The 26,421-nt window shown below is 38.0% G+C and overlaps 1 protein-coding gene across 1 annotated transcript in view; it reads right to left on the minus strand.

Moving 5' to 3' along the window:
- LOC150097054 (uncharacterized) overlaps nucleotides 1-26,421 on the minus strand; it is a 353,024-nt gene that overhangs the window by 188,674 nt on the left and 137,929 nt on the right. The window contains exon 6 of the mRNA XM_090408116.1: nucleotides 6,425-6,707. Within this exon, the coding sequence (XP_090264242.1) occupies nucleotides 6,425-6,707 (283 nt within the window). The remainder of the gene's footprint in view (nucleotides 1-6,424; nucleotides 6,708-26,421) is intronic.

Below are 26,421 nucleotides of genomic sequence, written 5' to 3' on the forward strand. Positions count from 1 at the left end.
GAGGCAAAGAAACCTTTGAGCCAGAGGAGGTCAAAAAGCAAGGGATTCTAAATTAGCCACTCTCTAGCATGCAATGTCTGATCTCACAAACAAATAGAGGCCACTCTTCTGGCAAAAGGAATAGTGAAGTCTGTAATTTGGACAAAGAAGGTGGAGAGTAGTGGATGCAGATGCTGTTTGGGTTTCTGTCAAGAGTAAGAGGTCTGGTCTGGATTACATTACAAAGTGATGGTGAATATCATTTATGTTCATATTGATGGCATTGATGTTAGTAAAGTGGATGTGAAAATACATTCTTAATTATGAGATTATGGCATAGTTTGTATGTGGTGATTGGTTGCATTGTGTATTTTTTTCTGGAATTAGTTTGAGGGAGATTCCTTTTTTGTTCAGAGTATCGCTGTCATAGCGGAATATGCAACAGTGGGATTATGCATTAGTTGGCCAGGAAGCCTGCTGACTCATTGCTGACATGTTTGGGCCCATGCACTAACTAGCAGCTGGCCTGCAGCACCACATTTCTAATGATATGTGGAACGGTGATTATGACAAGCAGGAGACGACGTGCATCTGTATCATGGAATCAGAGTTTGGAGACCAGTAAATGAAGTAGATGAATATTATTCAATGAGGCAAAGAAACCTTTGAGCCAAAGGAGGTCAAAAAGCAAGGGATTCTAAATTAGCCACTCTCTAGAATGCAATGTCTGATCTCACAAACAAATAGAGGCCACTCTTCTGGCAAAAGGAATAGTGAAGTCTGTAATTTGGACAAAGAAGGTGGAGAGTAGTGGATGCAGATGCTGTTTGGATTTCTGTCAAGAGTAAGAGGTCTGGTCTGGATTACATTACAAAGTGATGGTGAATATCATTTATGTTCATATTGATGGCATTGATGTTAGTAAAGTGGATGTGAAAATACATTCTTAATTATGAGATTATGGCATAGCTTGTATGTGGTGATTGGTTGCATTGTGTATTTTTTTCTGGAATTAGTTTGAGGGAGATTCCTTTTTTGTTCAGAGTATCGCTGTCATAGCAGAATATGCGACAGTGGGATTATGCATTAGTTGGCCAGGAAGCCTGCTGACTCATTGCTGACATGTTTGGGCCCATGCACTAACTAGCAGCTGGCCTGCAGCACCACATTTCTAATTATATGTGGAACGGTGATTATAACAAGCAGGAGACGACTTGCATCTGTATCATGTAATAAGGAACTGGATGGTAAGCAGATCATTGCTGCCTGAGACCTACTTGGGAACTATCTGGCAGAGGCAATGTCTGAATATATTCTGAAGGTAAGGAGATCAAATAAGGTAGGTATGAAATGGATGAATGAAGTAGTAATGCATGCAATCTGGAAGAAGAAGTAAAAGGCATTATGGAGGCAGCACAAGATGAGTGGCAATAATTAGTTGCATAAGGAGTACAAGAAGACGGTGAGAAAGGTGACCCATTCAGTTGGGAGTAGCAAAACTGCAGTACAGCAGCAGTTTGACAGTATGAAAAAAAATTCCAGGGACTGTTTTTAATATGTAGCCAGAAAAAGAAGAAAGAATGATTATGGAAGTATGATATTGGTTAGTGAAAACAATAAAATGATAACCATGTGCAGAACTTTTGTGTATTGGGGGGGGGGGGGTTAGGCATTGATGGTGAGTGAGAAGGAGATATGAAGAATACAGTAAACTTGATATAGATAAGGATTGATAATATATTACTGCATAATTTGAGGGAAGATGTTTTAGGGAGTTAATAGCTTTGACATACTTGTTTAATATGTGTTTTACATTGGTCAACTTCCAAAAGAGGTGTAAAGAGGACAGAATTTTTCCTCTTCGTATAGGAGGTGATAAAACTAAGCCTTAGTCTTATGACTAAGCCTTAGTCATAAGACTAAGCCTTAGAATTATGATCCAATCTGTGTCAGGAGTTGCAGTTAAAGGATTAAAGAGATTAATGAGGACCAGGATTCATAATTGAGTTGTGAACAGCTCTTATCTTTGATGGATAGCATGAGTTTGCTAAAAGGTTTTAGCAATTTACTTATTTATTATAACTTATCAGGGATGTAGAATGGAAGGAGGAAATGGTGTATCTGAACAAAAAGAGTGAATATGTTGAATTTCTCAGGGCTCTTAAGTAGCATGTGACCAAAGCAGTTATTATTATCCTAAGACCCCACGGAGTTACACTCATCTAGGAGATCTGTTTTGTCATACTCACAGCTCATCATACTATGCCTTAAATACATTCAAATTCTCTGCAGACACCACATGCTCAGGAATTGCATTCCAATCATTCACAATTCAACATGCAAAAAACTAGCTTTTCACTCTCCTGCTCACACCCCTCCTTAAACAGCTTCTAGGGATGACTACTTGTTCTCCTCCAAATTCCCACCATTTTATGAAAAACCTCTTTAATGTTAATCCTATAACAACTCCTTACCAACTACTCTATCATATCACCCCCTCTTCCTCCTATCCACTAGACTGTAAATTGTATTGTCTCAACCTTTCTTTATATTCAAGAGATAAGAAACTATGATGGGGGGAGGGTGAAAAGTTCTGATAAATCTAGAACAAAAATTATATTAAAGCAACTGCTGTAACCACAAGAAAAAACATCTTAAAACCCTTTAATCCACATGTTTCATCAAACATGTGGATTAAAGGGTTTTATGTGGATTGTGGATCCACATACAACATGTGGATTGTAGTAGTTTGTTCTTTTTCTTTCATGTGTTATATCAGTTGCTTTAATATAATTTTTGTTCTAGGTGTTTATCAGAACTTTTCAGTACCCCACTCTTATTTTGGTTAATTGCCTCTGAACCCTCTCCAACATCTCTACATCCTTTTGAAAACCAGGTGACCAAAGCTGTGCACAGTAGTCTATATGTGGCCTAATCAGAGCCTTATACAACGGAATCAGAATCTCATTACAGTGTCCTCCAGATCATTGGCAGAATTCATGGTGTTGTCCTCACAATTTTGGAAATATTATATTATTATTATTATTATTATTATTACATGACACCTTCAGAGAGAGTCCATAGACTGATTGAGGGCAGGCACTTGCTCTACAACTCTCTGTCTCCACCACTCAATCCACCAACTACAACGAACCACAATTACACCAACAGCATCTACTACTCACCACCACCATCACCACTAGTATTTTTACAGACTATCCCAAACATCCATCCCCATGGCGAGATTCGAAACCACAGATTTTTGGCTGTAGAGTGGATACGCTAACCACTCGGCCAACCAGGAGAGCAAATATGTCCACTAAATTTTAGATCCTTATCCATCATTACCCCAAGATCTGTTATTTCCTCCACCTCGAACTATATAATCTCATTAAGAGTAAATTCTACATCCCATCATTGTTTTCCAAATTTTAAAATCGTACATTTTTCAACGCTGAACTGCCATCCCCACTCCCACGCTCATTCACCCAGTCTTCTTGTAAGGCCACAACATCTGATACTCCTCATAGTTTGTCCCAACTTTTCATCATCTGTAAACAACTGTATATTCCCATTCAAATCTTCTGCAATATCATTAACATACAGGTCAAACAACAATGGCCCTAAAACAAACCCCTGAAGCACACGACCATCAGAGACCTCTTCTGGGATATTGTTCCCCCATATACAACTTGTTGATGCCCATCAGAGAGCCAATCTCCGTTCCAATGCACTAGTCTAATATCCAACCCCATCCACTCTAGTCTGACTATCAACTTATCATGCTGTAATTTATCAAAACTTTTGCAAAGTCCAAGTATACTACTCTGTATAATATCTCACGTCCAATGCTGCTGTCAGCTTATTGTAATAAGTAAGTAGATTACTAAAACATGACCTCCCTTTAGCAAGGCTGTGCCATCCATCAAAGATAATACTATTGCTGATAATCCAAATCTAGATCCTGATTCTCACCAGCCTTTCCAACTCTTTAAACACAACACTGGACTTATAATTTGATGATTGGCTTATAATTTGATGCTTGAATTGTGTGACCTCCTTTATGAAGTGGTACAATATTGCCTTCCTTCCACTCCTTTGGAACTTGACCCAAAGTAAGCTGGTACATTTCTTCAAAATACATGGTGATATATCATCAAGTCCCACAGCCTTATTAGCATCAAGTTTGTTCAATTCCCCACATACCTTATGTCACTTACAATCAATCACTCCTCCTCGTTATCCACTGTCCTCAAGCTCTTCATGATGTCATGTTCAGAAGGATGAAAGATCGTTATGAATTGTTCATTAAATATCTGCAGCAGTGGTTCTTATACCGTTTTTTCTAATCAGTGCTATCCTACCATAATCATATTTTTGGTAGCGACATATTTAAAACACTCCCTAAACTTTTTTGCCTGCTCTTTGTATTCCTCATGGAACTGATTATTACCATTTATCTTATGTTGCCTCCATAATGCCTTTTTTTCCCCTCTGTATTTCATGCTTAATCTCTTAATTCATCCAGTTCACACCTACCTTATTTAACTTTCTGACCTTTGAAATACATTTAGACAGTGCATCTACTAACTAATAACTGAACTATTTCTTCTGCTTCTATCACTTTCCTACCATCAGCATTGAGTAAAGTTAGCTTTTCAGTTATTCTTTGTCTTATTTGCTACATAGCAAAAAACTCTTTTGGATTTACTTTGGTCTGCTTAACTAATTTTCTCTCCAAATGTGATTTAGCCTTCCTTACTATACTAGTTACTCTTCTTGCTTGTGACCGCTTTGTTGTTTATATTCTTTCCACACTGCTTTCTTTTTTTTTGCAGCTCCTGCTTTATATTGCTAGTCATTCACTTAATCCCAATTTGGTTTGTCCTCCTGACCCTGAGTATGCACTCTGATACTGTCTCACTCCAACAATCCTTGACTACTTCCCATGCGCTAATGACATTCATTCCATGTAGTTTCTTATGCCATCGCACTGCTCCAAGTTGCTTCCTAAGTTTGTCATAATTACCAGCCTTGTAATTCTGCATGAACCATTTCTTGACTGAAATTTCTAAATGTGGAACAACTGTCCAGGACAAGACTGCATGGGCAGTCTTGTCCTCATCAGAGGTAGAGAAAGAGAAAGAAAAACTAACAAAGAAGTTTTGTGTGAAATAAAACAGAGTTGAGTATTAAAGAAGACAATCACAGAAAGAAAGATGAAATTCGTTATTCACATATGGAGACATAATGAATGGATTATAAACATATTAGAAAGGAAGATACCACAGAAAAGAAGAAAGCATAGCTGAAATATACATTCTTCGAGGAGATGTTTAGATCAATGGGAAGATTTTATATAATACTAAAGAGGAAAGGCAGAAATAGGATGATCTGGATGAAGGAGCTCTCCATAGCGGACTGTTCCTTAGAATGATGAAGTTTCTTCCAAAATTTTGAGAATGGATAAACCATCTTTACAATAAGATTTGACATGCATTCATTTTAACAAATGTATATCTTGAAGATACTTCTATGTGCAGCAACTTAATATTGTTACAGAGGATCCCATGGCTAGCATCAACTTCATCACTAATCTCAACTTATTAAGCTTAATAAGAAAGTCACCCAAATTTTAATTGCTGTAATGATTTATTCATTCCTAAAATTTGTAAAATTGTGATTTGTAACTGCATTAATAACTCAATAGTGTTAGAGTTTTGAAATCTAATATATATGTGACTATATCTACATTTTCTTTTCATATGCACTTTCTTGAAATAAGACAAATTGAAAATACTGCTCTCATATTTGAACTGATGCAACAGAAAAGTCACTAAATATTCACACACACACACACACACACACACACACACACACACACACACACACACACACACACACACACACACACACACACACACACACACACACACACACACACACACACACACACACACACACACACACACACACACACAATTCAACCACTATCTCAAAAGTGATAGTGAGATAGTGGTTGGACAAACCACTATCTATTTCTACCTTATGTTTTTTTCATTGATATTTCTATCAGCACCATTCTATTAAATTTAACTATAATAACACAAGAAGCAGCTATCCAAATCCATTTACAATTCAACTGTTGATTCATTAATCCTTGCTAATCTTTCTCTTCTTTCATTTGATTTATCTCTATTCTCTGGAACAGCTTTCCTCGTGAATGCTTTCAAGGACTGGAACCTCCAGCTAATCAAAAAGAATATCAGTTAAATTCTTCTCTGTTAGCTCCAATCACACCAAGAACTAATGTGCTATAGGATTCTGCAACTTTTCCTATGTGTGGAACTGATATATGAAAAAAAAATGTTTTGTGATATTAATAGTAATAATAATAACAATATGAGATATATTAAAAATATCAGGTTTCAGGAAATATATTTACCAATTATTACTGAAGGCTGTTGCCAGTAAGATCCATTTACAGGAAAGATTCCACCAATAACAAGTTCATCTTTTTTGGATGAATCTGCAGGTAACCAGTCATGGGATTTGCCACGATTTATCTCTAACCAATCGCATGCTGCTCTTTCTGCTGTATAGCCTTTAGTTTTGGTTTGAACATAAAAGTTTTCTAACGACTCTTTGAAATGCTCCTCCTCAAAGGTAATATTCCGGATTAACTGATATAAGCCAGGTGCATTATCCTTAATTGTATGCCAGACTATCTGGAAACAGAATATTTACCAAATGTGTTAACAATAAAACCCTCTTGGAGTGAAAAGCATTATTATCTTAACGAAACATGATCCTCATTTATATTATTACTTATTTTGTGTGCACAACAAAACTTTTTTTAAATTATTTAAATAACATCCCACAAATGCATAAAAGTTATTTTTCGATAATTATTTTCGATAATTACTGTGCCATTAATAAAGGCACAGTAAATGAGTGGCTGTACAAAATTTGTTTTCCTGGAGGGAGGATAAGCAGTATGATTGACTTTGGATATGAGGTGTAAATATGAAAGAGAATTAGTGGCACTGTAGGCACAAATTATTCTGTTGGACAGAAGGAGAATGAGAGGATGGATATCAACAGATTATTGAGCCAAGTGAATACATGGGTTGAATCTGATGAGTGGAACTGTATGAAATTGCACTTGAATGGATTTAGTGTGACTCAAATGGAGACTATTGCTGCAAGTGAGAAGTGAGAATAATAACAAAACTGAATAAGAGGTCAGAGAGAATAAAAGCAACTAATGCAAAAAAAAAAAAAAAGTGGGATAGGTAAGACTGAAGAAATTCTTGTGAATGAAGAGAATAATGTGATGGATGAAAATGTAATGCAAGATGGACAGGGAAATGGGGGGAGTTAGTGTGAACTGGGATACACGGGACAACTTGGGATGCAAAGGGATATAAAAAGGGATATAAAGGGGATGTAGAAGGAATAGGTGGTGATAAAAATAGAAGGCCAAGGTCAGTTGTGGAGAAGTTGCAGATGAGTGGTATAGGTTGGACTAAATATAAATAAAAAAAAAGAATTCTTCTTCATCTTATGTCTCTACAACAGAAATCAAGCCTTGGCCTCTTGAATTCATTACCTTCATCCCTGCCTAGCCAAAACCATGCTTTTCAGTTTGAATATTGCAGTATGGTATTACTATATTGACTCAGAAATGAATTACTGTGTTTATTTATTATGGAAGAGCATTCGTAGCTCAGTCAGTATAGACTGAGCCCTTTGGTCGGAAAGACCTGGGTTCGATTCCTGTCCGTGATGTGAGGAACCTTTATCTGGTCTCTTTCGATTAAAGGTGAGTTAGCCGGTCTCATATGAAGGTAGGAGATTTTTCACCTGGAAACTCGGGTTTTTCATCCCCCAGAACAGGCAAACTGGCCCCGTGAACACACATGGATTACAGTCATGAATATATCCAAGCCATATGCAGGTCCCATGCCCAGATAAAATTGGGGGGTTGTGGAAAGCAATGGTGAACTACCCTGTAAAAATCTCACCAGGAATATTTTGTGGGGAATGCCTACAAAGTCACCTATGGGCAGAAACAACTGAAAGGGAAAAATCAGATCAGATTTATTATCAAAATTATCAAAAGAATTATCAAAAATAAGGGGGATGAAACTATTATACTAAGTAGTTCATTTGTCTAAAATAAATTGAATAAGTGAAACTCAGTTTGAATGAGGATGATACCCAGATGGGAACGGACATGGCAGGGTATGATGTTTTTTGGAATATAAGACATACAAGAAGAGATAGTAAAGTAACTATGCTCAAAGTGAAGACGCAAGAGGAAATCATCATGGGCTACACCTGCTTATTAGAGACTTGGTATCTAGAGCAGTGTTTTTTAATTATCTGACTTCTAGCTCACCCAAAGTCCTAATGCACTATAGATGTTTGTAACACTATTTGTGGACAGGATTCACAAAGAGAGAGAGAGAGAGAGGGATGGGTGGTCTTCGTGACTATAAAGCAGAGTACTAATAGATTTGGTGAAATTATTGAAAATATTGAAAATCGAAAATGAGAGGCTTATAATATGACATAATAGAAGTTGTGTTTCCAAACGAGCAAATTTCGATTTTTCAAGATTAATTTAATCAAAAATGCAGCTTTATATAATAAGAAGATAAGAAAAGAAAGGAAAAATGCAGCTATTTTCATATATATTAAGACATAACAGTAGTAAATAAAATATCCAGTACATATAAAATTAAAGCAGTTCTTTATTTTCAAGATTAATACATTGTAACCATATCTTAATCATATCCTTTTTAGAAGGCATATTGAGGTTAAGACTCATAGGAGGTTGAAGGCTGCTTTTACAAGAATCTCTCAATGGAAGCCTGACTTAGAATTTTCAACTTCTGACTATAGATATAGTTCCTTTTGGCTTTTAAGGATGTTTTTAATCTCCCTTTTCACTTTACAACTCCTCCTGACATCAGTCTTATGTTTTCAAAGAGAGCCATGATATCTATTAGCTTAAAAGCTTGAGACATGACCTTTGTTGTGAGAATTTTTTCATGCTCAACCTCCACAGAATTTAACTCAGATTCCAGTGACAGCCCATACATAAGCACTGCGACACTGCAGCACCCCCAAGGAAAAAATGAAAAATTTAAATTTTGTGTGTTTATAAATAATAACAATGCTTACAACATTATATAAATGCAATACAACATGTTAAAGGTTACAGCTTATGTTTAGAAATTGAATAGCACTGGCTAACAAAAAAAAAATTTTTTTCTGCTGATTATGACACTTGTTTTTTACTAATTTGGGTGTGCTGATTTCAAATATCAAACCCATTTTTCTCTATCACGTCAGGTTTTTCCTCTATAGCATTTTCTTTTTGCTAATTTGTAAGTTTTTGATAGTTTTAAGGAGGCAGTACTATTTAGAGGATCAAAAAAAATCGATCTTTTAATATTATTTTCTGAAAGTATGTACTTTTAAAAATCTGTTCCTAATTTTTTATCAAGAAATTCGAAAAATTCCTGAAGATATAGCCTATTATTCAAAGCGGTGCGCAGATCAGAATCGGAGCGCTCACGAAAGATTTCATCAAGACTTAAAAACTATGGAAGATCGGTACCAAGGAAGATGGGATTCTCACATGATGGCCGACTACTGTTGGAGTATTCAAAGGGATTGCCAAAACAGAACACACAGCAGAAATTGCTACAAACAAAAATTTATTCCCTGAAACTCATGTGTAAGTAAAATTGTTATTTTTTTATAAATATTCTTGTCATTTTTAATGAATATTGTTAAGTAGTTATGTATCTAATTATTGGCCTCTCTCGCATTCAAAGCGCCAGTACGTACCATTGCAGGTTCTTATGCATTTATTCTTTTACTAACAAGCGAGAGTGGTGAGCACTCCGATTCTGATCTGCGCACCGCTTTGAATAAAGGCTATATCTTTGGGAATTTTTTGAATTTCTTGATAAAAAGGTAGGAACAGATTTTTAAAAGAACATACTTTCAGAAAATAATATTAAAAAATCGATTTTTTTGATCCTCTAAATAGTACTGCCTCCTTAAAACTATCAAAAACTTACAAATTAGCAAAAAGAAAATGCCATAGAAGAAAAACCTGACGTGATAGAGAAAAATTAGTTTGATATTTGAAATCAGCGCACCCAAATTAGTAAAAAACAAGTCTCATATAAAAGTCAGCAAAAATTGTGTTGGACTGTGTAGTTAATAATTGGAATTGTTCGATTAACGCTTTAGATTGCGAAACAAATGCACTGCGATCTAACGCCAATATTCGTCTGCACTTATCACTGCACGTTATGTCATTCAGACACTACAAAAATGGCAGTGTATTTTTAGTATCCTTACGCATGCTATTTCTGTGAGATAAGAAACGTTTATTATTGGTGCATGTGCGTGGTGAACTATTTTTCATCAATATTATTTTATTTTGTTAAAATAACATATAATTATTTATTTATTATAGATATAAGGCTGAATTATGATGAGTGTCACTGTTGAAAATATGAAAAGAATTATATTTTTTCAATTATCGTCACACGAAACAAAAGCATTACGATCTAGCGCCGATATATGTTGCCGCTTGTCATTGCATGTTACGTCATTCAGACACTGCCCAAACGGCAGTGTATTTTTAGTATCCTTATGTACATTATTTCTGTGAGATATGAAACGTTTATTATTGGTGCGTGTGCATGGTGAACTATTTTTTGTCAATATTATTTTATTTTGACATATAAAAAAGTTCATGCATGGAAGTTTCCACAACTCTGGATAGAAAAAGTAGCAGCCATTGTGTACTGAAATGAAACCATGTATGTGCAAACATGAGGATAACGCATGTATAACACAAGTTGTCTGTATCTGGAGTTATGGTTCAGTTATTATTATTATTATTATTTCGGGCAACTCCAAGGAGTCGACAGACTCATCGAGGGATTCCCTAACATCATGTCAAGAACAACTATTCGACATTCACACAGTATCTATCATACCCCACCTTGAACTCATTCGTGGTCATACACCCACAACAGACTCTGGAAGCTTATTCCACTCATTCACCACTCTACAAGTAAAAAACCTAGTTCTAACACCTCCTGCTAACCATATTCTTGCCCAGCTTCCATGTATGGGCCCTAGTCCTCTCACCACCAGTCCTATTCTCAAAAATATCTTCTGGATTAATCCTATAGAAACCCTTCAGTAATTTGAATGTCTCAATCATATTACCCCTATTCCGCCTATCAACCAATTTTTGCAACCCACAAACCTTCAACCTGTTCTCATAAGGTTCATTCCACAGACCTACTATCATCTTGGTCACTCATCTCTGGATCCTCTCCATCTCCTTCCCATCAAGAAGAAGCCCTGGCACCCATATCTGGGCACAGTAGTCTAGATTGGGTCTTATCAAGGCTCGATATAGAGGAACAATAACTTGTTTGTCTCTGCTTGTTAAAGTATTTTTCAGCAACCAAGTGATTTGATGAGCTGATTTAGTCATTTTTGCAATGTGCCCCCCAAAACTTCAACTCCCTGTCCACCAACACTTCCAAATCCCTGGCCTCATCAATCTCCTGGAGTACGGTTCCACCAATGTGATATACTGCTACTAATCTTTTCACTCCAAAATGCATAACCTTACACTTTGCAACATTAAATTGACATCCATTTTCCCTAACCCAGTCCTCCAAACTATTCAAATCATCCTGCAAAATTTTGACATCCTGAGCACTCACAATTGCTTTACCCAACTTTGCATCATCAGCAAACAAGTGAACACTTCCTCTCAGATCCTTTCCTATATCATTAATGAACAAATTGAAAAGTAGTGGTCCAAGAACAGAACCCTGTGGCACACCACTAGTCACAAGCCGTCTTTTGGACTCCACTCCTGAATAAACCACTCTCTGGTATCTCTCCATCAACCACCCTCCTTTCCATCTCATCAACCCTATATCCTTCCCAATCTGCTCCAGTTTACTGATTAGAGTAACATGTGGTATCCTGTCAAAGGCCTTGGCAAAGTCCAGTAGAATCACTGTAAACCCATTACCCTTATCCAGTTCAGCCATCACTGTGTTATAAAACGTGAGCAAGTTACTGAGGCATGATCTACCCTTCACAAAACCATGTTGTCCCCCATACAGTATCCCATTTTCATCTATCCAATCCTGTATTCTTCTCTTGACTAATTTCTCCAAGACCTTGACAACGATTCCTGATATGCTAATCGAGCGGTAATTTACAGCAGCAGTCTTGGAACCTCCTTTATGCAGTGGAACTATTTTCCCCTCTTTCCACCCCCTCGGGACTAACCTAGACCCGAGACTCAAATTAAACAAAATGGTCAAGGGTACTGACAATTCTTTAGCCGCTTCACATACGACACAAGCTGGTATACCATCCAATCCCACAGATGTATTGACATTGAGGTTTTGCAATAGACTACTCACCTCCACTTCATTCACCACAATTCCCGTATAATCTAATGGTTCATTCATTTCTGCAATGTCACCACCTGGAAGATATATTCTTGCAAAGTGCTTGCTCAGTAATTCAACTATATCAACTGATTCGGTTACCTCCCTACCATCAGCATTCTTTAAAATCATTCTGCCATATACATTTTTTCTTTTACTTGCAACATATTTAGGATTCTCAAAAACTGTTTAGGATTTTCTTTAGCCTGCATAGCCAATGTTCTTTCGTAATCCTTTTTTTGCTTTTCTTACTACACTCGTTACCCTTCTGGCCTGCGCTTTATACCGTTCATATGCCTGTCGGTCACCTTTCTCCTTAAATTCCCTCCGTAGCTGTTTCTTTTTTTGCAGCTTAAGCTTAATGGTGTTATTCATCCATTTAACCCCTACTTGATTTATTATTCAGACTCTTAAGTATACCATTCTTAAGTATACCATATATCAAAGTCAACCATTGCTTCATGCAAGCACTTTTTAACCGCCTCCCATGCACTATCAACTTCTAGCCCTTGCAGTTGTACATTTGCCATTGGATTTTTGCAGAGGTTTGTGAGAGCTCAGATTCAAAAATGGGATAATAATAGCAGTATTCTCTGTGATTGTCAGCATGGCTTTCTTAAAGAGATGTAATGCTTTTTTTAACAGACTTACTTACTTCTTTCAACAACTTACAATACCAAGGTGATAAATGGACAAATATGTTGGACAAGGGAGATGCATAAGCATATACTTAAATTTTGTCGAGGATTTTGATAGATTGGTGCACAAAACAAGTTGGTAACTAAAATGGAGGAGATCCATTGGATACTAGATTAGTGAGTTGGATAAGTGACTATCTATCAGAGAGATCAGCAAGTTGTGTATTGGGGGGGGGGGGGGGTATCCTGAAGAGGAAAGTCACTGGTGGTGTGCTGCAGGGTGTTTAATGTGTATATTAATGATATATATGGGATGGGTGAATTCATTTAACTACCTAGGATGTATGATCACATATGAAAATGAAAAAGATATAAACGCAAAAATTGCAAAATATTTAAAAATAACAGGTGTAATTAACTCTATATTTAAACCAAACCTAGTTCAAAAACAAACCAGTCTAAAAGTATACAATACATTAGCCCTACCAGTCTTAATGTATGGAAGCGAAATCTGGACAATAAAACGAAAAGACAAACAAAGATTAACAACAGCAGAAATGAAGTTTATGAGAAAAACTGCAAAGTATACCCTATTTGATCACAAAAGAAACGAAGATATTATGAAAGAAGAATTAAACCAAGAACTAGTAATAGAAAAAATTAAAATATATAAACCTAAATGGATGGAAACGTTCAAAAAATGAAAACAGAAAGATTACCAAAACAAGCCTTAAAGGACAAGCCATTAGGAAAAAGAAAACCAGGACGTCCTCTTAAACGATTCAACGATGATTTCTAAGGCTGGAACAGGCCATGCTAGGCCTAAATCCTTGATATGTATGATGATGATGATGATGATGATGATGGGATGGGTTTAACTAAGTTTTAGGAGATAGTCTCAATTGGGAGAATGAATGGCAAACAAGAGTGGCTGAATTACAGAGACAGATGAGCTGAAAGACCAGGTGGAATGTCTGGGGAATGAGATGAGAAGTGTGAAGGATGAGAGTAGGCAAATGGAAGAGACAAATGTAAGGCGAATCAGAGGAGGAGTGAGAAAGAGTTATGGGAATGAGAGAAGAAGAGAGAATAGGAACAATAGTAGAGGAGATGGAATGAGAGAGGGTTGTATGAATGATAGAAGAGGTGAGAATAGGATAAGTGGAAGAGAGAGAATGAGTGTCAGATATGGGAATGATAGAAGAGGAAAGAATGGAAGCAGCAGGAGAGAGAGAGAGAGAATGAGAGGAATGCAAGGGAGCACAGGAACTAGGGATAGAGTGATGTCAGGAAGGCAGGTAAGTAGGGGAGAACAGAGAGAGTGAGGGATGCATTTGAGCAATCGAGGAATAGGGTGGAAAGAGGTGTAATGTATGGGGACACAATGATCTGTGGTGTTCAAGATAAGATGTGTGAGGAGCGTTTGCCAGGAGGAATTATAGAAAGAGTGGCTATGGCAGTTAAGAGAGGTGAAAGGGTGGATGAGATGATTGTGATGGTGAGAACAAATGACTCGAGTGGTGGTGTAAATAGGGCAGTGAGAGATATGAGATTCTTGCTTGATGTTGTACGAAAGAAGATACAGAGAGGAAAGACGGTTTGTGTGTGTGTGTTGCCTAGGTATGATAGTGACGAGCTGAGCAGAAGAGTGGTGATATTGAATGGCATAATAACGAGAATGTGTCAGAAGAGAGATTGGAATATGTGGATACTAAGAGTGTGTTTGAGAGCAGAGAGGAATTGTATGCGAGAAACCGCTTGCATTTGAATGAGGAAGGACGTAGGCATCTTGAGAGATTGCTGTTCTGAATGAGTCAGTGTGTCCCGGTGTGGGTGGTAGCAGAGGGTGGTTGCTTGTGGAATGGGTACTTGGGAGAAGGGGAACAACATCAGGTAATGCTGAGCCCAGTGGAGTCTGGAGGGGATAATGCTGGATATAGAAACAATGGCATTTTTATGCTTTATACTAATGCCAGGAGTATTCAGAATAAGGAAGAGGAATTGGTGGTACTGATAGCATCTGCCTGGCCAAAGATTGGGATCACCGATTTGGCCGATTGGGATCACCGATCCCAATCGGCCAAATTGGGATCGGTGATCCCAATTTGGCTAATTGGGATCACCGAAATGGGGTTGACAGAAGAGGATATAATAACAGGAATAGAAGTTGCTGGGTACAGCATTTTTCGGCAGGATAGGAAAAGGGAAAGCATTGGAGTACTGCTTATGATAAGTGGTGACCTATGTCCTCTAAGAGTGGAGGCTTTGGAAGGCTGTGACACTAATGATTTTGAAAGCATATAGTGTAAGGTGGAGGTGGGCAAGAAAGGATATTTAGTTGCTACAGACCAAGTAGCACAGAGATTGGGGATCAGGATATGTTGAGACAGTTGATCGTGGCAAGTGCAAGAAGAATGATTGTTATGGGAGATTTCAACTACAGCAGTATAAATTGGGGGGAGGAAGAGGCATGTAGCAATAGGGGAATGGAATTTCTAGAATTCTTGAGGGACAAACATCTTAGGCAACATGTAACAGAGGGAACAAGAGGTTAAAGAGTTTTGGATTTATTATAGCATCAGAAGAATTGATACTAACTGAGATGACATCTCTCCCATCAGTTGGACAGAGAGTGACCATATGGTTTTCACTTGGAAAACGAATAGACATGCAGGAGTATCAAAGAGAAAGGAATGTATGTGGAATTATAAAACAGGTGATTATAATAGTCTTAGACATCAACTTGGGGAAGTTTCGTGGAGGTAGGAATTGGAAGGCCAGGATATCATTAGTGCTTGGGAAATTGTGAAGGAATAGTTGTTAGTTAGCAGCAATGGTAAGCTGTATTCCACAAGTGAAGAAGAGGACACAATTTGGAGTAAAGTGGATGACAAACAATATTAAACAGGAACTGCATGTGAAAAAGAGGCTATGGAAGAGATATAAGGAGACAGGTGAAGAGAAGATGCAGAAGAATATAAGACACAGGCTAGGAGAGTGACTAGTATGGTAAGGAAGGCGAAACTGGAATATGAGAAAAGATTAGCCCTTAGATTCAAGGCAATCCAAGGGAATTTTTTAGCTATGTGGCCAGTAGGAGGAGAAATGACTGTGGAAGAATGATATTGTGAGATATAAATGGGAATAGAGCGACTGATACAGAGGATATAGTGGAATTGTTCAATGAACACTTTATTGGAGTATTTCATCCTGGAGGAGTCAATTTGAATACTAGAGGGAAAGGGCAGGTTCGAGGTTTATAAGTGCAGGAGGAGAGTGTATTCCACATACTGAGTACTCTGGATGTTAGTAAAGCTGTGGGATGGGACAGTATTTCACCACGAATTTTGAGAGAATGTGCTAAGGAACCAACGCTGCCTTTTACCTGCTTTCCAATGAAAGTCTGGCTGCTGGAAAGGTACCAATGGAATGGAAGGAAGGTAAGATAATGCCATTGCATAAGGGTGGTAACAGACTGGAAGTATCAAATTATAGGCCAGTTTGTGTGTCATCAGTAATTACTAAGATCTTGGAGAAAGTAGTGAGGGACCATATACAGCATTGGGCATATGATGGTAATGTTAGCTGTGAGAGTCAACATGGATTTGTGAAGCGGGCTCTTGTTTTAGCAATATGCTAGCCTTTTATGATAAAGTTACAAGAGCATTAGATGAGGGAAAGGCATATACTTCCATTTTCTTAGACTTAGCAAAGGCATTTGAAAGGGTGCCACACGATAAACTGATATTCAAGTTGCATCACATTGGTCTGGATGTCAGATTGGTCAACTGGATTCAGGATCAGCTGTCTGATAGGTATCAGAGAGTTGTGTTTGGTGGAGCAATATCAAAGAGGCAGAAGGTTAGAAGTGGCGTTCCACAGGACTCGGTACTGGGACCTATATTGTTTAACCTTTATATTAATGATATTGTCCGTGGATTGCAAGGGATATCCAGTTGTTTGCGGATGATGTGAAGCAGCGAAGGGTTATTAGTAATAGTGCAGATGTGGTAGCCCTGCGAGAGGATTTGAATAAGCTAGATAGATGGGCAAATAAATGGGGATGTCGGTTTAATGCAGCAAAATGGAAGGTTTTGAGGTTTGGGAAACATCGATGGGACACTGCATACTCTATGGAGGAGTTATACTGGAGGAAGTAGGGGATACAAGAGATCTGGGGCTGATGATTGATGGAAATCTGAAATTTAGGGGACATATTGCAAAGGTAGTGAAGGTAACGCAGAGGATTGCTGCAATAATGAGAAGGACATTGACCTGCAGAGATGAAATGGTTATCATTCCATTGTATAAGACTCTGATCAGACCACACTTAGACTATTGTTCTCAGATCTGCTCCCCAGGATTTGAAGGGGATAAATTAACTGTGGAAAGGGTACAAAGGCGGATAACAAAGATGGTTTCAGGACTGTACAATGTTAGTTATGAGGATCGGCTGAGGGAGTGTGGACTGCAGAGTTTGGTGGATAGAAGAAGAAAAGGTGATATGATCGAGACTTTTTAAACTGTTGAGAGGTGGTTACAGGGTTGACACTGGGGAGTTCTTTTGCTTGGTTGAACAGCAGGAAGGAGTCATGAGAAGGGCCATTCCTGGAAGTTTCGAAAGGAAACCGTGAGAAAGAGGGTAATGAGTGGTGTCTTGTATGGAGGGTGGTTGGACCATGGAATGCATTGCCTGATGGAATGGTGAGAGAGAACGGTCAATGTGTTTAAGGGGTGGTATGATAGACTTTGTGTTTCCTAGGAGGGACCCCCCCCGCGATGAGTCTTTTGTCTCCATGGAGGTCTGAATAATAATAATAATAAATGATACAAAGCAGCAATGAATGCTGAGGAATCGATGCATTTAAGGAATGGTATGATAGACTTTGTGTAACTAGGAGGGACCTCCCTCGATGAGTCTTGATTGACTTGTATTTCTTAGAAAGGACCTCCTGCGATGAGTCTTTGGGATCTATGGAGGCCTGAGTAATAATAATAAATAATAATAATAATAATAATAAATGATACAAAACAGCAATGAATGCTGAGGAATCAAGCAGATTAAAGGAGGACTTGAATAGATTGTATGAGTGGATAAGTGAATAGAACTATAAATTCAATGCTGCAAAGTGTAAGGCAGACCAAAATGTGATACAAAGTATACATTTAGTGGGGAAACTTTTAAAGAGGTTGAGAAGATAAGAGATCTGGAAGTGGTGGTGAACAAGGACCTGAAATTCAGAGGTCACATTGTACGAATTGTGAAGTTAGCATATCCGATTGTGGCAGTAGAGGACCTTAATGTGCAGAAATAAAGATGTTAGGTTTCACTGTATAAGACCTTGACTGGACTTCATATGGATTGTTGTGTGCAGACTTCATCATGTATTTTTCATGAAAAAAAAGAAAGGTTTGCAGATTTTGGAGAACATAGATTCTAATGAGGAAAGAATTGTAGCCACAAGGTAAGGAATAAAAAAACATTAGCTTGCTATGAAGAAATTTGTCGTGACAAGAAAAAGACATTATGCCATCAAACGAATCTATTAGATTTTATGAACCCATCGACATCGAAATAACTTTCTTTTTTTTTATGTGTGAAACACTACAATTATGATTATATTTCTTAAAAAATATAGGTGTTTTTGTAAACCTTTGGTCCCAATTAACTAATATTTTGTATGTTTGTATATATAAATTACATGCCAAATATTATTTTTTCCCGAGTTATGCGAATTTGACTCACGTGCTTTTTGTTGGTCCCACCTACTGCGTAACTTCGGGGTATGACTATATATATATAGTAAAACGCCTTCTTTACATTTTTCAGGGGACTCATGGAAAAAAGTGCAAATAGCAGGAAATGTAAAGAAAAAAAAAGGCTAAAAGATGACTTACTGCTGGTATATGAGTCTACATACTATTTACAAAATTTAATAACTGAAAATAAATGAATTTACAATGTACTTACATTTATCTATTTTAAAAAAATCTTTAATCATTGATTGTTTTTTCTTTTCTTTTCTTTTTTTTTTTTGACTTAGCGCCAGATTGCTTTGCATTGAGTTCAATGCTTGACCTGTTTTTTACTATCGTGTTCAAAGTGGACACGGAGAGTCCAAGATCTTATGCTAAATGCACACGTGTTCCGGCATGCCAATTTACACGTCGCAGAATTGTCATCTTTTCTTCTACCGAAATACATTTTCTGTCTTTTTTCTCCATGATTATCCATGTTTCAACATGGATAATCCACCACCGCAAAGCAACTTTCACATGCTAAATTACATTGCAGAAATTCTGCAATATCAATTCGTACTGTGATTGAAAAATCACGGTATCGCTCATTACTACAATACAGCAGCATGCGCGCAAGTCACCGTGATGGCGGAAACGAAACTACAGCCGAAAGCAATGCCACCCGAGAACAGAAATGCGCAGATTTCCACTAAAATCGATTCGAAAATCGGTATTGCCACCGAGAAAAGAAACGTAAATCATGGGAAATAATGTCCACATCAAGTTGTTAATGGCGGGAAAACAATACATCGTGAGAATAGGTCTTAAAAAACGTAAATTGCGGGAACATTAAAACGGGGTTTTACTGTATATATTTATATCTGATCCACACACAAAAGGCCACTAGACCCATAGCACATTAGTGTTGTGTATGCGTGGACAAGAGGAATAGAAGAATGTAGGAATCTGAGATGGACTGTAAAAGGGTGTTGGTTAGTAGTGGCTCTTGTTTCAATGATTTTGGAGGAAAGTGGAGGTATAATAATGACCAATTCAGCAGAGCTGAATGTTCATGAAAGTATAGGCAGAAACTGAACATCCATGAGAGTGGAATTGAAGACATATGTGAGAAAGGGATCATTAATTAACCGGATTGCCCTGTTCTGGATAAAATCAAGCAATTTTAAAAAGGATTTTAGCACACCATCCTAAATATGGGAGCAGTATTCCATGATTGGGAGGATTTGGGATTTGTATAGAGTTAGCAGCTGTGAAGAAGTGTCTTGTGCTAAAAAAGTACATCAAGTTTTTTGGTGGATGCAGAAGTTATAGTTGAAATGTGATTGTGCCAGGAAACATTGGAGGTGCAGGTCAGTACAAGAAGAGAAATCTGATTATCTTTTGATATCTCAGTATTACTGAAGGTAAGGGGAAGGGATGCGAGCTATTTCTTGAGGGAGAAATCTCCTTTATTCCGGATACTCCTGGCATTAGTATAAAGCATAAAAATTTAGCTGCTTCTATACCTATCATTATCTTCTCCAGAACTCACTGTTACCTGATGTCATTCCCTTTCACCCCCAAGAGGTTACCCCTGCTACCATCCATCCTGGGAATTCAAGTTTCCCTGCACACCAACTCGTTCAGAAAACAGCAATCTTTCCAGATGCCTACATCCTTCCTCATTCAAATACAAACAGTCTCTCACATACTGTTCCTTTCTGTCCTCAAATGCCCTCCAAGCATCCTAATATTCCAATCCTCTCTTCTGACACATTCTGGCTATTATGTTATTCATTATTACTGGTCTTTTGCTCAGCTTGTCACTATCATACCTGGGCAACACATACACAATCTTTCTTCTCTGCATTTTCTTTTGTACAACCTCAAGCGAGAATCTCAGATCTCTCACCACCCTATTTTCATTGCATCTCAAGTCATTCGTGCCTGCCATCACATTCGTCTCATCCACCCTTTCATCCCACTTAATTGCCATAGCCACACTCTCTATCTTCCTTCAGGCAAACACTCCTCTGTCATCCTATCTTGCACACCACAGATCATGAAGTCTCCATACATCACAGCTCTTACTACTCTGTTCCTTGATTGCTCACCTGCATCCCTCACTCTCTCTCTCTCTCTCCTCTAACTCTTTCACTTTGTGTTCCCCTACTTACCTGCAATCCTTGCATCACTCTATCCCTGGTTCCAGCACTCCCTCGCATTCTCATTCCCTCTCTCTTACTATTTCCATTCTCTCCTCTTCTACTGTTTCTATTCTCTCCTCTTCTATCATTCCCATTCCTCTCTCTCTCTCTCTCACTCCCTCTCTTCTACTGATATTCTCTCCTCTTCTATCATTTCCTGTCTTCTACTGTTTCTATTCTCTCCTCTCCTCTTCTATCATTCCCATAACTCTCTCTCTCTCGCTCCTACTCTGATTCACTTTGCATTCATCTCTCCCATTTGCCTAATCTCATCTTTCATACTTCTCATCTCATTCCCAAGACATTCCATCTCCTCTTTCAGCTCATCTTTCACTTTCTGCAAGTTAGCCACTCTTACTCGCCATTCATCCTCCAAATCAAGACCATCTCCAAAAACTTCACAATCGTTCAAGCCTTCCACACTCCTCACTCTTATTTTTTCATTCATATTTCGCTAATTATTCTCACCTTATATCACACTACTCGTATCTTGAAATTCTTTTGCTCCTGATGCAATGAGGTCAGTTATCTTGATATCTAAGTCACCAAATTTCTGCCATTGCCTACATTTTGTGGATATACACACTCCATCCTTCTCTCAACCTTCACATATCCAACTGCTAGTGGATGCTAGTCAAGTGTTTTATTTCTAAATTAGCTCTCAGATCGACAAGTTAAAATTGGTTTCGAACACTGTCTTGTACATAGCTGCAATAAATTTATATGTAATAAGAGAGAAATTAGTCCAAACACTAATTTCTCTCTTATTACATATAAATTTATTCAATTGACTTACTACCATTCTGACTTTGCTAATTCTGTTATCTGTTTTTCTGTTTAATTTTCCATTGACCGAGTGGAGCGTATTTGCTTTCCAGCCAAAAGGCTGTGAGTTCGAATCCCAACATTGGCATGGATGTTTTTGATTGTCTGTGAAAATACTAGTGGTGGTGAGCGGTAGATGGCATTGGTGTAGATGATGATGATGGTTTGTTGTAGTTGGTGTATTGTGAGTGGTGGAGACAGAGCTGTAGAGTAGGTACCCTCCCTCGATGAGTCTTTGGATTTCCTGAGGTGTCACGTAATAATAATAATAATTTAAATAGCTGAAATGTTTCCATTGTTATACAAATTTCCCATTCGGGAGATGCAGCTGATTGTTTTTAGTGTTCCTGCTTTTTTATTGCTGATTGTCATACCAAATTTATTAGAGCACTTATTCAGTTCAGTTACCAAATTTTGCATACTTGTGCTGGATTTATTTAAAAGTATAACACCATTTGCATAAAGTAAATAGATGAGATTATCATCTCCAAATTTGATATCAGAACTAATACTGCTTTCTTTCATAATGTGATCCATATAGATGATGAATGAGAGAGAGAGAGAGAGAGACTCTTGTTTTTTACCATCTTGTTTACTCTAATTCTTTACTCTTGTTTTTTGACATCAAAGCATCTTCCTGTACCTCCTTCAATAAATTAAAGATGCTAAGATGCTAATATATTATATCCTTGGTTGACCCCGTTATCCAAGTGTAAGCAAACAAAGTTTGTGTGTGAAGCAAATTCATGACTGGGCAACTCGTATATAGAGGCTAATGACTTCGCGTCACTTGCTTTAATATCCCATAATGTAAAGCACATGTGGCCTCATGCACGTTATAGGCGTAAAGAGCAATAATTCAAGTGAAGTCAATGTAAAGCACATAACCTTATATGGACATGTATATTGCTATGAATTATGGGAAGTGTCACTACCCAGACCAGTTGGAATTCAGCATTACTTCAACCTTCGTATCACTTCTGGGTCTGGCTCTCACTAATGAGACATCAATAAAGATTGAAACCTGTCTGGGTAGTGACCCTTCCAATAATTTGTAGCATTATATATGGGGGAGTGCTATTGATGATAGAGAAAGAGTTATGTCCATACAAGGTAGAGATGCAAGAGGGAAATAGGGCCAGTGGTTTTGAGGCAGTATGGTGTGAGATAGAGGTGAATAGAATCAAATACTTGGTGGGATGTTGTTATAGACCTGGTAATGTGGATGGTGGTGATAGTGAAATGTATAGTCAAATAAGTCAAGCAAATAAGAAAAGGGTGATCATTATGGGTGATTTTAATTATGGCAATATAGACTGGATTGAAGAGATAGCGACTGGAAGTAAAGAAAATGAGTTTCTTGAGTTTTTGAGGGATAACTACCTCAGACAGTATGTAACAGAGGGCACACGAGGATTAAGGGTCTTGGATTTGGTCATCTCATCGGAGGATGTAATTATAAATGAGGTGTCAAATCATCCACCAATTGGTGAAAGTGACCATGAGGTGATTACCTGGGTGGTTGCCAGCAGTGCAAGGACCCCTGTGAAAAAAGGGTCACTTTCACCAATTGGTGAAAGTGACCATGAGGTGATTACCTGGGTGGTTGCCAGCAGTGCAAGGACCCCTGTGAAAAAAGGGTATATGTGGAACTACAAGGGGGGTGATTATGAAGAGCTCAGGAGACAGCTTGCAGATGTAGCATGGAATGAGGAGTTAGCTGGAAAAGAGATCAATGCAGCTTGGGGGATTTTCAAAAACTATTTAGTAGATGCAATGTCTAAATGTATACCACGGGTGAGAAGGTTAAATAAGGTAGGTGTGAGGTGGATGAATAAAGAGATTAAGCATGCAATACAGAAAAAAAAGGCATTGTGGAGACAGCATAAGAGAAGTGGAAGTAACCAATTTCATGAGGTCTACAAAGACCAGGCAAGGAGGGTGACTTGGTTGGTGAGAGTAGCTAAAGAGAGGTATGAACAGCAGTTAGCTAATGAAGCCAAAAAGAATCCTAGGGAGTTCTTTCGATATGTAGCCAGCAAAAGAAAGAATGATTATGGAAGGATGACATTGATTGGAGGAAATGGTATAAAGACAGCTGTTGCAGAATGTGTTGTGGAGATACTTAATGAGCAATTCATAAAGATCTTTCAATCTTGTGAATGTGACTTCATGGAGAGATTAAGAGCAGTTGATGATGGGGAGGAGAGACTGACTGTAAGTGAGCAAGAGGTGTTTGGGGAGTTGAGTAAACTAGATGTAAATAAGGCTGTGGGACTTGATAATATATCACCACGTATTCTGAAGGAGTGTGCCAGAGAGTTGACACCTGCCTTGACATATTTTTTTAATACGAGTCTTGCACTTGGTCAAGTTCCTAAAGAGTGGAAGGAGGGCAAGATTGTGCCACTTCATAAAGGAGGTGATCGAACTCAAGCATCAAACTATAGGCCTATCTGTGTGTCAGGTGTTGTGGTTAAGTTGTTGGAGAAGCTTGTGAGAACTAGGATCCAGAGTTGGGTTGACAACAATGGTATAATCTTTGATGGACAGCATGGATTTCCTAAAGGGAGGTCATGTTTTAGTAATCTACTTACTTATTACAATAAAGTGACTGCTTCCTTGGACAGAGGAGAAGGATACACAGTAATATACTTGGATTTCGCAAAGGCTTTTGATAGAGTACCTCATGATAAGTTGACAGTCAAACTAGAGCAGATGGGGTTGGATATTAGATTAGTGCACTGGATTGGAGACTGGCTATCTGATAGGTATCAACAAGTTGCGTATGGGGGTGCAATATCCAGGAAAAGGAAAGTCACTAGTGGAGTGCCTCAGGGGTCTGTTTTAGGGCCATTACTATTTAACTTATATATTAATGATATTGGTGAAGATTTGGATGGAGATATTCAGTTGTTTGCAGATGATGCAAAGTTGGGACGAACCATAAAGAGTAGTGAAGATGTTGTGACCTTGCAAGAAGACTTGAATAAATTGAGTGATTGGGCAAGCAAATGGGGATGTGAGTTTAATGTTGCAAAATGTAAAGTTTTAAAATTTGGAAAACAAAGATGGGATGCAGAATTTATGCTTGGTGAGAATATATTGTTGGAAGTAGAGGAAATAAGAGATCTGGGGGTGATAGTGGATAAGGATCTAAAATTTAGGGGACACATCGCCAAAATTGTGAAGACAACACAAAGACTTCTGGGAATGATGCGGAGGACACTGACATGTAGAAGTAGGGAGATACTTGTTCCAATGTATAAGGCTTTGATTAGGCCACACTTGGACTATTGTGCCCAGATTTGGTCACCGGGTTTTCAGAAGGATGAAGAGATGTTGGAAAGGGTCCAAAGGCGACTGACTAAGGTAGTTTCTGACCTCTGGAATGTTGAATATGAGGAAAGATTGAAAAGATGTAATTTGCAGAGTCTTGTGGAGAGAAGGAAGAGGGGAGATATGATAGAGACCTACAAGTTGGTAAGGGGTTGTTATAGGATCAATGGTGGAGAAGTTCTACAGAGAATAGTGGGAGATCAGGGGAGAACCAGGGGTCATCCCTGGAAACTGTATAAGGAGGGTGTGAGTAAGGGAGTGAGAGGCAGGTTTTTTTCGTGCAGAGTTGTGAGTGATTGGAATGCCTTGCCTGAGAGCGTGGTGTCTGCAAGTAGTTTGAATGTGTTTAAGACACGGTATGATGAGATGTGTGTGTAAGATAAAAGGACCTCCTAGATGAGTCTTTGACTCCATGAGGTCTTGTTTAATAATAATAATAATAATAATTATATATGACCGTAAGGATATGTGCTTTACATTATGGGATACTAAGGCAAGAGATGTAAAGTCATTAGCCTCTATATACGAGTTCCCCAGTCCTGAAGTTACTTCATATGCAAACTTTGACTTTGTTTGCTTACACTTGGTTAAAGGTTTAAATGAATATACTTTCTCGGCATAAATTAAAGGTACCAAGAAATTATATACTTGGTTTAATCCTTGATCCAAGTGTAAGCAAATAAGTTTGTACATGAACTATTTTCAGGACTGGGGCAACTCATATAAAGAAGCTAAGAATTCACATTACTTGCCTTAGTATTCCATAATCCAAAGCACATCTCCTTGCAGACATGTATAATGCTATGCATTATGGGAAGGGTCAGTACCCATACTGGTTTCGACCTTTATTGAGAGGTCTCATCAGTGGAAGCCACACCCAGAGGTGATACTAAGATTGAAGTAATGCAAAAGTCATATTTTCATATACGAGTAGCCAAAGGTGTCACACCTTTTGGCTACTCATAACTTGCCTTAGTAACCTTCCAACAACTTTTGTTGGAAGGTTACTAAGGCAAGTGATGTGGTCTTAGCTTCTTTATACGCGTTGCCTCAGTCCTGAAAATAGTTCAGGTGCATACTTGTTTGCTTACACTTGGATAAAGGTTTAAGCCAAGTAAATAATTTCTTGGTATCTTTAATTTATAGCATAATCGAGTTGTAAAACTTTCAACA

The sequence above is a fragment of the Typopeltis vanoorti genome, chromosome 18, assembly GCF_054136105.1.
Source record: "Typopeltis vanoorti isolate ZY-2024b chromosome 18, IOZ_Tvanoo_1.0, whole genome shotgun sequence".
In the NCBI taxonomy this organism is placed as follows: domain Eukaryota; kingdom Metazoa; phylum Arthropoda; class Arachnida; order Uropygi; family Thelyphonidae; genus Typopeltis; species Typopeltis vanoorti.